The sequence below is a fragment of the Pelecanus crispus genome, chromosome 1, assembly GCF_030463565.1.
Source record: "Pelecanus crispus isolate bPelCri1 chromosome 1, bPelCri1.pri, whole genome shotgun sequence".
Taxonomy (NCBI): domain Eukaryota; kingdom Metazoa; phylum Chordata; class Aves; order Pelecaniformes; family Pelecanidae; genus Pelecanus; species Pelecanus crispus.
The window spans coordinates 138,179,636-138,192,907 of NC_134643.1; the positions used below are offsets into that span (position 1 = coordinate 138,179,636).

At 37.5% G+C, this 13,272-nt stretch overlaps 1 protein-coding gene across 4 annotated transcripts in view; it reads right to left on the reverse strand.

The window, feature by feature from the left end:
* Nucleotides 1-13,272, reverse strand: part of CNKSR2 (connector enhancer of kinase suppressor of Ras 2) — a 220,153-nt gene that overhangs the window by 44,150 nt on the left and 162,731 nt on the right. For all 4 annotated transcript variants that reach the window (XM_075711816.1, XM_075711806.1, XM_075711798.1 and 1 more), the window contains 4 exons: nt 12,848-13,020; nt 11,564-11,637; nt 9,049-9,120; nt 3,242-3,309 (listed from right to left, as the gene is read on the reverse strand). In XM_075711816.1, coding sequence (XP_075567931.1) covers nt 3,242-3,309; nt 9,049-9,120; nt 11,564-11,637; nt 12,848-13,020 — 387 coding nt within the window. The remainder of the gene's footprint in view (nt 1-3,241; nt 3,310-9,048; nt 9,121-11,563; nt 11,638-12,847; nt 13,021-13,272) is intronic.

The following is a 13,272-nucleotide window of genomic DNA, read 5'->3' on the forward strand; positions in this document are numbered from 1 at the left end:
TGGCAACCTATGGCTTGTCTAGAAAAATTCTGCGGTCACAGGGGTCATTTCCCAGATGAAATGTATGAAAATAGCCTCCCACCAATTTTTAAAAATGTTCTGCTTTTGGCAACTGACTCATTAGAGTCTATCTAAAATGTGTGTAATGCTATCGAACAGTTGCTGTATTTCTCTCTGCAGATTTTGTCCAATTCAGTGAGGGACAAGCGTAATGCATCGGGCATATCTTGAAAGCTTTCTGAATGAGCAGTAGACTGCATATATTATATATAAAATAACACTGACCTGCCATTTGCTGATTAAATATTTTCTATTTATATAAGCAAGTATTTTTTCCTCTGATTTGATATAACTGGAAAGTACATAAACTCTCCATCCAAGGAAGTCCCTTGCCATATTGCTAAGTTTCATTGTATTTAATATGGAAAGTTAATGGTATTTTTATAAAACCGTTCTGTACAGAATGTGACATTTTATTCAGCAGTACACCCACAATTCGGTGATTCGTGCATCTCTGAAGCACTTGAAATATATTTATGCACTTTGGATTCAGAACCATTCAAGTCTTAATTGAAACAGGTTTGACAACTACTGTTGAATTGTTTCAGAGGTATTACAAAGCTTTGCTGCAAAGGGCTGAACTGAACAGAAATAAAAGACCTTTTGTAAAATCATATATGTAGATGACAATTGGTACAGTCACTGAATACAGAAAATTCCAGCTTCACAATTTTTATAATTGCAAAAATGCTCAAAGTGATAGAGAGGTTTTACTTTGCTAACTTGCTGCCTCTGCTAATTAGGGACACTACTGAGCTGTTTAATAGCCCTTGTGCTGGGAGCCAAGGATAATCACCAGAGGCATAGAAACACTGTACGGCAGTGAGGGGGGAATGTGATACTGATTCCCACACTAAACACAGCTAAGCAACACAAAGAGGATATAGTTTTACCTACCTGTATATGATGAATCAATTTGAGTGAATGGCATTAGAGTGGTAATAAAAAGCTGTGTCAGTGCCTGGGATATAATTTCCATAGTAAGTGGGGTCTCACTGATTATCTTCAATAGGGAGACATTTTAATAATAGGTAACATGAGGTCTGAATTGAGGTCTGAATGCACATGATTTCATGTCTAGGAGCTGGATCATCTGCTATTTTATTACTCAGTGATTGCTTGGTAGCAAAACTATTTCTCCACATCCATCTGGATTTTGAAAGGTGTATCATGTCTGTAATTGTGCACTTGGACAGTGTTAGCATAACTGTTCATACACCTTTTCCTTTACTGTCCCACATGTTATTTTAATTCTAGTGCCAACCTGCTGTCAATAAAAGTTTGAATTTGGCTTTGAATGCTAACACAGAGGATTTCCTAGAAGACTCCAAGATTCAGAGTTTGCTCACAGCATCTTCAAGCAGTGACAGATGGTAGGCAGGTCCCTCCAAACTGGTTATCGTAGTGCTGCCTGGGGAGTACAGATTCCCAAACGGATTCTGAAGTCTGGTGAGGCACTGAGAACATGACTGGAGGAAAAGCGAGCATGGTGCTGCTATCCTGGGCTGTGTGAATGTGGAGAGCCTGGTGTTACAAATGACATTATGTGCCAAGGACCTCACCAGACTAAAACAGGGTGTGGGCAACACTCCCAGGATAAGCAGCTGCACTTACTGGAAGTCATGATTAGAAATGAAGCAACAGCAGGTGCAACCTAGTTATGTGCGAGAATGACAGAATGCCCAAAAATCTTCCCACGCGCACTGCTACCACCGAATTATGGCAGCACGCTGTAAGCCACTGCTCTTCAGCCCCAGGCTGGTCCCTCTAGGATGCTGTGTGGTGAGGCAATCAGGGTGTGGATCAAAGCAGACATAATTTTCTGATGCTGTCTTTTAATCTTCTACTACTACAGAATATCCTACTCTCTTGATGCTTCTACCTGGCTGCTGAAGTCACCCTCGCTTCTCACCAGGGAAAGGAGTTTTTTGCACAGTGTCTCCCAGGAAAACGGCACCGTGGCAACACATTGAGGAGAGACAGACCATGCACATCTTCCTCCTTATGGTATCAGAGCAGAAGGTCAGGGCTAAGGCTGCTGTCACATAGGTTGGTACAGAACCATGACTTTGGGGGACATGGAGGCAAATTTTGAAGCCTAGTGATAGCCTTTTGAACACAACTCTCCCTGCAAAATCGTTAGAAATATAGTCTTTGTAAAAAAAAGACTAGATTAAATACATTGCTGCTGCAGCTCCGAGCTATAAGCTTTTTGGGCCAAAAGACAGAACCTTGCTGGTGAAGGCTGCAGAGCCACAGAATTAAAGAGTGAGGTTTTGACTCAGTGGGCAGCAGGCAGACAGGCATCTGGGTAAGCTCTGGATCATCATGACCACTGCAATTTTCTGGTGCCTGCTGCCAGGCACATCTGGAAAAAAGAGCATGGATTCAAAAGCCAGCTGCTTGCCAAAACAGCTAGTTGGACAGGAACACTTCTGTGCATCCATGTCACTGGCAATTCTAGGAAACAAGCTCCCCAACACAACTGAGGACTGACCCTTTCTTTTTCCTGTCTGCAAACAGGATTTCTACTGCAGCAAACTAAAGCAAAGTGACTCAGTATTTTGTATATGCTGCTTTTTTAAACCCATGTAATACTAGACATTAAAAATAAACAGATGCAAAATGCTGTAAACCTGCAACTCCAAATGAAATGCCAATAGGGCTTTAGCACACACCTCAATATAGCAAAAACAGTAGAAATCACAAAAAAATTAAATGGCCTTAAAATTAAAGTCTTTAAGGGAAATCCAAGTATGTCAACAGGCTTTAGAAGAATGGTTTTGTTCCTGAGACCAATTTCATGCATTCCTGCCCCCTGTGAATTCAAACACCAAATGCAATGTCTAAAAAATTTTTTTAGTTTGCAGATTCTTAAGTTTCTTCTGATAGGCAACACAGGCTCCTTGGTACCACATACTGGAGCTTACTGGCAGTACTTCTGCTGCTTTTAGCTACCTTCTGCAGCCTTCTCAGAAATAATCCGGTGTCTGTGGACCAGAATCTGAAGGAGCTAATCAAAACCTCTGAGAGAGAAGGAACTCTCTAAAGCACCAACAGTGATACCCATATGTGAATTGCTTTCAGATGACAAGAATGAGGCCTGATACACAGCAGGAAAAAAGAACAGATGAACTTGTGATAAGAGCTGACAGAAGAAACCAAAATAACAACACATTACCTTGCTCTTGTTTGATCCTCTCTCTTTCTGCATAGCCAGCAGCAAGCATGTTAATTCTGTTTAGCCATCTGAAATAATATTAAAAAAGCAGTGATACTGATCCAGCCTCTTAATTTTTGGGTGCATTTCTACAAAAGCAAAGTTAGGAGCATCTGAAGGAGATTCAGGACAATGTTATTTTTTCATATTAGACAGCTGTTTTCTTTGAGACTTTTACTCAGGGAGTCTCCAAAGATCTATGGTTTTGTTGTTGAACAAATTGTTTTCACAGCAAAGATTTTATTTCAAATGGAAAACCATGTATGATGTCAAACATCTAAAAAATAAAGGATTTAGAGATAATCAAAGAGCTATTAAGTCTGCTGCTCTCAGATATGCCAGCACACCAATACTCCTGCTGTTCTGATTTCTTAAGAATAAACACCACTTTTCCGAGATTTAAGCAATATTTTAAGGCCTGAATTGGCAACTTAACAGAGGAACAGAGGAGAAACCAGCAATAAAAAGAACAGGTTCACTCCCAAACAGACAGTGAGGGTTAATTATGCCATTGTGTGTTTTAGAGCTTACCTACAGTGCCAAGTACAAAGAGAAGGAGGCATATCAGAATTCACTTTTGTGTTCATGTCGGAGAAGCAGGGGGAGAAAAGACAGTTGCCTCAATGCAATTCACATCTAAGGCTTTAACCTCAACTTAGACTTGAAAAAATTCTTCCATAGACTGCACAAATTAAAAAAAAAACCCCCAAACTATTGCTACTCTCTTCCAGCAGGACTGTCATTGCCAAGCACACACTCAGCTGCACTGCTTCAACCTGCCCTCTTCCTCCATGGGGCTCTCAGTATATTCATTATCCAAATGCTTACAGTAAATCAGGTCCTCCATCAACCACGACGACTATCTCCCATGGCTGTCCATTCCATGGTAAAGCTGGAATTACTTGCTCTAGTCATCCCCCAGTCAGGATTTGACAGGCCTGGTTTGCCAACCTACTGGCTTGCAATTTTACTGTTAGGGTATACAGAAGGACAACTGAAGTCAGGTTTGCATTTTCTTCAGGAATATGAAGCCCCTGTTTCAGAAAACAGTGCCTGATGGGTTTCATTTGCATACTGCATGCATGGAAACGGGATGTAGTAGTCTCAGCAAGGGATACACCTTTGTAATCACTCCCGCATGCCAGCCTTCAAGACATTTCAGAGCAGAATAAGCAGGCATCAGATCATAAAATACAGTTGCTCTCTTCGAAATTAACGCTTGTCAGTGTCCTTCCATAAATGGTGACCACATGTATTATGATCTGTAAATTACGTTAGTAGTCCATAAATCATTGTACATTGGGAAGAAAGCTAGATATTTACTCCTGAAGTGATCACAGAATACTGCATGATAGCATACAATCAAAATTTCTGCCAGAAGAATAGGGAAGATGAAGAAGAGACTTAAAATTTCAGTTGTAATTGTTAGGAAGTGCCATACACTTACAAAATAACTGGCACATAGGAACAGAAATCTAACAAATCATGTCTTAATGATTTCACATCTTCACAGCAGAAAGGTGACCCACTACAAAGCTATCTTTTAGGTTCACATTCCTGATATGTGAAGGCTTTCTTTGGGGAATAAAGCTCAGCTGTCTTTACAGCTGCGCCAGCCCAAACCAGAGGCACTGAGGCAGGAACCTCACTCAAAGTACTCCAGCCCTGTGCTGCCGAGGGACCAGCAAAGGCCACAGACTTCTCTGTGTCCAAAGGGTAAAGCAGCACAAGACGACAAGCGCATGCTCTGTCAAATGGCATGGCAGACAGTGGAGGTGGCCCTTTGCTTGCCTCTTGCCTATTTTGGATTTCATGTTCCCAATTCAGCTCAAGGCTTACCACCCCCCAGTGCAGCCAGCAGGGAACAGCCATCTACCGAACCCCTTTGCCGACCGCAAAGTATTAGATGATACACCTGTAAAGGTTCTCCTGTTGGAAAAATTCATTCTGTCCTAAATATGAGAGAGAATTTTGTGTTAAGTGTGTGTGAGAATGAGGTAACCAATTAAATTAAGAAACACTTAACTGACAGCCAATTGATACTGCTTACAGCTATGGTAGATGATTGTTTCCAGAAAAATGTTATTTCCTGAAAAGTATAATCTAATGAGAACCCAGAAAATGTATACCAGTCTGAGAGAGAGACAGCAGACTGACTTTACATTTAATGATTTTCTGCAGGTCATGATCTGTGTCATGGTTTGGAGTATCACCTGCAATACCTGTGGGGTGAATGAGAAAGTACTGATGTGGTTGTAAACCATTACCAACCATGGATTTTGAGCAGCTTGCTAGTTTAGAAACTAAAAGAATGGTATTGACTCCTTCTGCATATTTTCTGATATGTGGCTGCTAAAGCTTCTTCAGATACGATTAGAATGGGTTTGGTTAGAGAATTAATACTATTTTAATACAGCATGGCTAGAGTTACGGTTCATTGAAGTTAGAATCATACCAGTGCACTGGGCTTGTACCACAGGGAAACGCAAAGATCTCCTGCAGAGCAGAAGAGTAAAACATGCCCGCTTTACAATGCACTGGGGACAAAAGTTCCAAGCATACAGTTATACAAATACTCCTTACAATGAGTATTAAAAGATACAAAGCCCTAGGACATGGGAAGATTTAAATCTTTCTTCTCTGGAGTGTGCTGTTCCTGGTAGCCACTATAACATAGGACAAACTTGCTATATGGGAATATGGATACCTTACAGTCTCTGTAAGTACCCAACTGCAGTTTAACCGGAATGTAGAGGCCTGTAGACCATGTGGGAGAATTTTTAGAGGCCTTCTTCATGGAAATCTTCCAGAGACATTCTTATGCGCTAATACTACAAGCTGACTTGTCATCTTTCCTCTTGATCGTAGAGCTACACTAAGGAAGAAAACTCTTATAAATGTCAATACTCAATGTCACAAGAAGAGAAGGAGGTCAGCTCAGTTACAGCAAGTCGAGGAAGTTCTCAGACAAATATACCACATGAAGTCACTGACTCTATTTCCCTGCCTAGAAGATATAATTTTGACAACCATATATGTTATCACTTAAAAAATGGGCAGTTTGGAAAAAATAGGAAGAATAAGAGTATTGTAAGTATTTAGGCCGGCCAACCCTGAAAAGGATGCATTTGCCTCTGAGCTGATGATCAGGATTTTTGAGTAAAGAACAAATGGTTAGTCCACAAAGCAGCAGGCACAGTTACCATGGAAGATCACAGTAAAGTTACATACAGTATCATCAAGTAGAAATATACTGACTGCCTTCTACATCAGATTATTTTCTTGGAATGGGAATAACAATGCATTTCCAAGCAAGATGTTTCTATGACTATACATGTACACTAGCAAAACAGTACTTTGCATCAATAAAGGATATTCTGTCCTCCTTCTCACCCAGACCAAGTGTGTTATATGGGTAGAAGGAACAGTTCTGATGGTGCAACCATGCAGATGAAAGAGTTCAGATGCCACAACAATAAAGTTCAGTGATCATAGCTCTCCAGACTCCTTACCAGCATAATGGTGTGGCACAGTCATAAAAGTAGTAAGAAAATTTGAATAGTGACAATTACCTGAGATTAAAACACCCATTTCATGCGAGTAGATACACACAAACAAAAACTTCATATCTTGCATACACTTTTTTTTTAAAAAACAACTAAATAATTTTATACAAGGGATGAAGGAATTGAACCATTTTGACCTTTCAGTTAGCCTATGTATTAGCAGTTTTCTACTTCCGTTTCTTCTGCTTCAAATATAAACAGAACTGAAATGACTGCATAATACATAATTAAAATGTATGTCAGTAACCTGACAAAAAAAAAGAACAGAAATTGATCAAAACAATCTTAATTTAACTCAATAACTTGATTCTGTGTTTGACTTCAGCTAGGTTACAAAACGCTTTTAGACAGGAAGTATTTTATTATATTTGCATTTGAAAGATTATTTTTCAGTAACCTACTTTTTTTCCAATATATTGAGTTAAATCAATGTTTGTGAAAGTGAACTACTTATTCTAACACATTAAACAAAAAGAAGAAATAAAATTATTTGGTGAGACTCTGACAGCAACTCAGATGTAAGAATTTCAAGTAATTCTATAGACCTTGACAGAGCTGCTTTAAATTACATGTGTATAACTCAGATCAAAATTTGGTCAAGCTCATTCTAAATGAATTAATAAGCACTTATTTCAAAATACGATAAAAAAGACTATTTGTACTGGGAAGCTAAAAACCTTTTAGTTCTTGGGTTTTAGAGTGTGCAATATATTTTTAAAGAATTGATGCGTATTTGCTACTGCTTTCTGATTACTGAACAGTTATATAAATTTTTATCCTTAGAAACAAGGTGCCTTGTCATACTGACTGAGGACCTGCTGACAGAAATGATTTATCTACTGCTGTAGTTCAGGATATGCCGAATAGACCATGCCATTATTCTGTTTGCTGTGCAGCAAATTGCATTTTGAGTGACTGGCTTGACAGAATTATCAAGGAAAGGCAAGCCTAAAATTTTACAAACAAATAAAAAGGTTTTAAGTTTTCTGAGGAGAGACTTTTGAAGTGAGCCTTAGTCATGCATGAACTTTTGAAAAAATGTTAACAGACAGCTATTTCTAAATGAAAGCAAGCATAGTATAGTATCTGCATACTTTTCCAGTCAAATATTATCAGTAAAGAACTGGCAGTACCCTGAAGGTGCTCTACCAGGTAGCTGAATCTCGTACACACAGGAGAGATTAAACCGTGATTATAGCACTTACTAACAGTTTTATGGATTGAGTTTTATCTCCTTTTTCCTCTGTTTTAAAAGCAATTTTGCTCAGCAAGGATGTCCACAGATATTATCTAAGACAGAACAATTCTCAGGTTGCAATAATAGATTTTTGTTTGTGTTCTCTGTCGTATGACAAAAATGGTGTATTATATTGAACGGAATTAATTTCAGTTTATGTTGTGAAAATAAATGAAATAAACCCCCAAATATTTGAATAGACACGAGATGCATGTTTTTAATTTACCATTCGAATGAATTAAGAGGAGCTATATTTATTTTGTGCTGAAGTCTCAATCATTTTTCTGAAAAAATTGCACAAGTGGCCTAAAATAGACACAGTAAAACTCAGTACCCAAAGAACTAAGACCTAATGCCTTGTTCTTTTTGAGTTGCTGAAATTTTCCCCACCAAATTCAATAAAACCAAAATTTCACTTCAACATGTAGGTTAAATTCATGGCAGTAAGAGACAATCTGCAAAATTCATTCCTTGTAATCTCTACCTCCTTTTTCAAGACTAGCAGAAGAAAAATCAGTCACTGCTTTAATTCTTTCTCCAACTTCTCATTCTCTCTGGGGCGAGAAATAGAAGCACTCCCAGAGCAAGCACCACATGTCTTTGGGAGTATGTTAGGAAGCAGAGTTGGAGATACTGCACCTTTGCAGATACCACACAGTGAAAAGCAGAAACCTGGAGTTCTGAAATTGTATTTGGATGTTGTTTCACATACTGTGTTTATTTCTTTTTAGAAAGAGGGAATCTTGTTTCTAAAAATCTTCAAACCTTTGTTTCAAAAAAAAAGTAATTTTTGCATGGATTGAATTTTTAGCATATGCAGCCACTCAAAAACAATTGCACTTATTTTCTCAGTCATTAAACTTAACTTTTTAGATTAACATGTATTTTATTATCACTGTTATTACTAGCTTCAAGAAGTGTCACATTTAAGGAATGGTTCCTTGAACTTTGCTAGATTTCCTTACCTGTTCATATCATCTAGATGTTCAGCAGCAAAATAAAAACTTTTGATCTTAGGATGGCAGGCTTTGAATGCACTGTAGAGGAAAAAAATAATTATAAAAATGTAACGGCACAACTCTTTTTTAAAAAAATGTAAGATAGTGTGGTTACCGAGGAATGAGATGAGTTTAGATTTCCTGAGTTGTTAGATGCCCCCAAACAGTATATAAACATACAACTTTTAGGATTGTGCCAGATTTCACCAAGTAAAGTGCTCTGCAACTACCCCTTTCTAAATAATGCCTGATTAATATGCACATAAATATTGTTCAACAATCACCTGTAGTGTACTATATTTGGATAAAGTTAACCAGTTAAGGATATAATTTTATGTATCAGGTAATTTTGCTGATACACCTACAGATGTCAAATTTTTCTGAACAGAAAATTGACTGCACAATTTATTCAATACAACAGAAAAACTCTCAGTCCTGGTGATTTCTCACATCCCAATGACCTTGACATTACCTTTAGCTCTAATGACTGCGTTTCAAACAGAAAAATGTGATGCGCTGATTGACTTCTGAAAAGCTGTTATAAATCAACACTGTGTTCTTGAGGTCATTCTAAGAAATGGGCAATTACATTTCATCTTTTCTTTCCACCAAAGTAATCAACATGACTGTGCTGAGAGAATTACTGCATTTCATACATAATATGAAATAAATTACTAGAAAGAATTTTTTAACTATGTTGGATAAAGATTTATGGTGAAGTACTTGAAGATACAGAAAATGTATCTGAAAGTAATTAATAATTTACAGTAGAGAAGAATAATTTCTGAGAATAGTCTGAAGGTCTCTCATTTAAAATAAGAATAAAGAATGCATAACTGTCCCAAAGAAAACAATGAAAACTGCAAACATGATGCATGAAGAACATCATCACCATTTTTCTGAGACACAATGGATTTTATAGATATAAAAAGATATATATAATATAATAAAATAATTCTCACTCTCTCTAATCCATTGTGTCTCAGAAAAATGGTAATGATGTTCTTCACGTGTGTCATGCTTGCAATTTTCAATATGTGTGTGTACATATAGGTAAATATATGAAAACAGTTTTTAAGAAATTGGGAATAGGAAATTGATATCCAGAAAAGTTACTGCTAGCAAAGGTAATGTAAAACTGAGACAAAAAGAATTCCTCTAACACATTAGAGCATGATACAATGTTATGCAAATGAAAGCAGATGTACAGTGACATCTGCTCAGTTTAGAAAGACATCATCAAGTTACTGAGACCAAAACTTTGACTTCTTAAAATTGTTACAGCACCTGTCATTTTTTCTTTATCTGTCACCTAAGCAAGGAATTGTAATATGTTTTATGTTCTACTATCCAGTAGATATCAAATCATGTAAAAAAAAACCAATTTAGGCAGGGTGCAATTCTGAAGAAATGAGTTGACTTTATGCTGCTGCCCCAACAAAAAAGAAAAAATGAAGCACATCAGCAATGTAGCCTAAGGACACAGGACAATAAGCCCAAGCTGATGTATGTTTTTTTTAAAAACGCAGTTTTCATTTTCTGCCCTTTGAGACCATCACGAGGAGTAGAGATATATCCTGAAGAGATATATAGACCAACTGATACAAGGTCAGTGTCTTCTTTAGAACTGTATATACTATAAATTGTACCATTTTACTTTTGCAATTGCTTTTCTGTACAAATTTCAGGGCTTCCACAGTCTTGATAAACTTAAAAGAACAGTAAAAACCATTAGAAGGCAAGGCAAAAAGTTTTCAACAATAATTACTCTAAAAATACCTCTGTGGGAGTATGCACCTGTCACATTCCTACATATGCTTGAATTTGCATCTAAATAAGAAATGAATTTGTGCAATGGCACAAATCTGAACAGCAGCACACACAGCTAGGTGAGAAGAAAAGTTATTTGAGACCTTTAGGTCATACCTCAAAAATACAGCAAATCACTGTCATTCTCTTTTTTTATTCTGCCTCAGGACTGATACACTGTGTCAGCAAACTGAGATGATGCTAATTTGGAGTTACATTAACAATTGATGCCTGGCCATGAACTTGGGGACTTTTTTATTTGGATGGTCTCTTTATTACACTTAAAGCTCTTTATTAAACTTAAAGGTATCACACACACACACACACTCCAACACCCAAACAAACAAAAAACCACCCTGAAAACAGAAAGGAAACAAAAGAAGAAAGGAAAACTATGAAAATAAAGGGACAGAAGCAGCCAAGCAGCCTTCTTGCTCTTAATTCATTTTGCTCTAGTCAAGCACTGTGATTAATGATAAAGTAAAAAAACCTTCTTCAGGAAAGATGGCACACAGAAACCACACTGAATTTGCCTGTTCTGTATGAGCTTATTCTGTGATACAACCAAATTATCATTGTAATGAAGTCCGTTATGTCACTGTTTTAACGGAAAACATTGTTCTTTGTTCCACTTTTTCTACTGTATCATTGCGTTATTTTTGAGCATACTTACTATTTCTTGCGGCATTCACTGGCTCTGTCAATTTTAAATTCAGGTAGACTGATGAATCCTTCTGCCTTTTCATCCTGCAAAGATAGTTCTAGATATTACTGTTGTTAAGGTGTCAGAAAAAAACCCCACCACACTGAAAACTTAAAGATATTTTCACTTGCCTGCTTCTTACATAAAGAACACTAATGTATGCTGTGCTCTGGCAAACCTCCCACAGAAGTCACTGGGACTTTTGCCAAAGTAGTAAGATGGATCCCTTGGTGTAAAATACAATTTTAAATACCGAGTTTTCTCAAACAATTTCACAGCTGAACCAGCATTTGAAAATATACAAAATGACAAAACGTATTCAGGCAATTAGTTATTGTAATTAGTTAATTTGGGGGTAAGATGGACTAATTAGTAAGGAGAAATGCAGCCTACTGCATTACTAATCTGAAGCTGGGATCAAGGCACAAACGGGATGAGTCTGTGGGAAAACAGGCTTCGGTAACTCTGTTCATGGAACAACTTGCTTTTTGTCTGCTCAGGGAAAAGTTGGGAATCACATTTTAAAAAGGTTATGTACAAATGCTTGCAGTGATTAAAAGAACAAGTCCAGGACTGAGTGCATGCACATGTTGGCAATGATTTTATCTCAGGATATTTACTAATGACACTAATTGGGTTTAAAATTAAGGTTTCCTATCTCACTGGCAAAAAGCTTTTGTGCTAAAGCTGATATAAATACTAAAGTACTCATGCAGAACATGTTGCACAATCAAAGCTGTACACAATTCAGTTGGGCTGCTCCAGTGCTCTTAAGTTCAGCATACATGAGCACTGAAATCATCAAAAGCTACAAAGAAGGAACAACAGGAGAACATGACTGAGAAAACAAAAGCATCTTCTTTAATTGCCAGAGGTTTTGGCTATTTCACTAGCACAGATAAACAAGGAACGCCAGGCAGCACATCATTAAAGTTTACACTCCCATGACTAAGCTTGAATGACAGGATTAAATAACTACCTTTTCCCTTTCAAGGGTTTGAGGATAGATTTATTCTAAACTGGTGAGAGCAGGGCACAGGAAAGTGTATTACTTCTCCCTGTAGTAAAAGGTGAATTTGAAGGACCAAATATTTCTGGACCTTAATGGCAATTTAGACAGGCAGTTAATATTAATTTCAGTACGATTGTTTTGGTGAATAAAGTTATTCGCATATATAAGCACTGGCTTCCCACTATATCACGACAACAGCACTACACAGGGTATTTGTTGAGACAATGAGCACAGATGCTTACCTCTTCATTGATATACCAATATAGAGATGTATCCTTCAGGACGAACCAGTATTTTTTCCATTTCTGGGAGAAATAACTCTTGGCATCTTTCTTTTTCCAAAGCCAGCCTTCACAGTCCCCTCGACCAAGATCTTTACATGAGATCCGTCTTTTGCTTTTACCAGGAATAGGAGCTGAAAATGACGAGTTCACGTGAAAGCATTTGACTTGTCCACTAAATCAACAAGACAGCTAGCCAGAAAACACTATATACTTGCTCAAGAAAATTCATTAAAAATTTCAACCTCAATTTGCCATGAATAAATTATTACAAACATTCTATTTCAACCACAAAGTCTGTGCAAGGCACCGTAAGTTAAAAAACAAACAAACCATGTCCAGCACCTCACAGAGCTCATATTCTATGGATAAGACAAAAAAAAAAA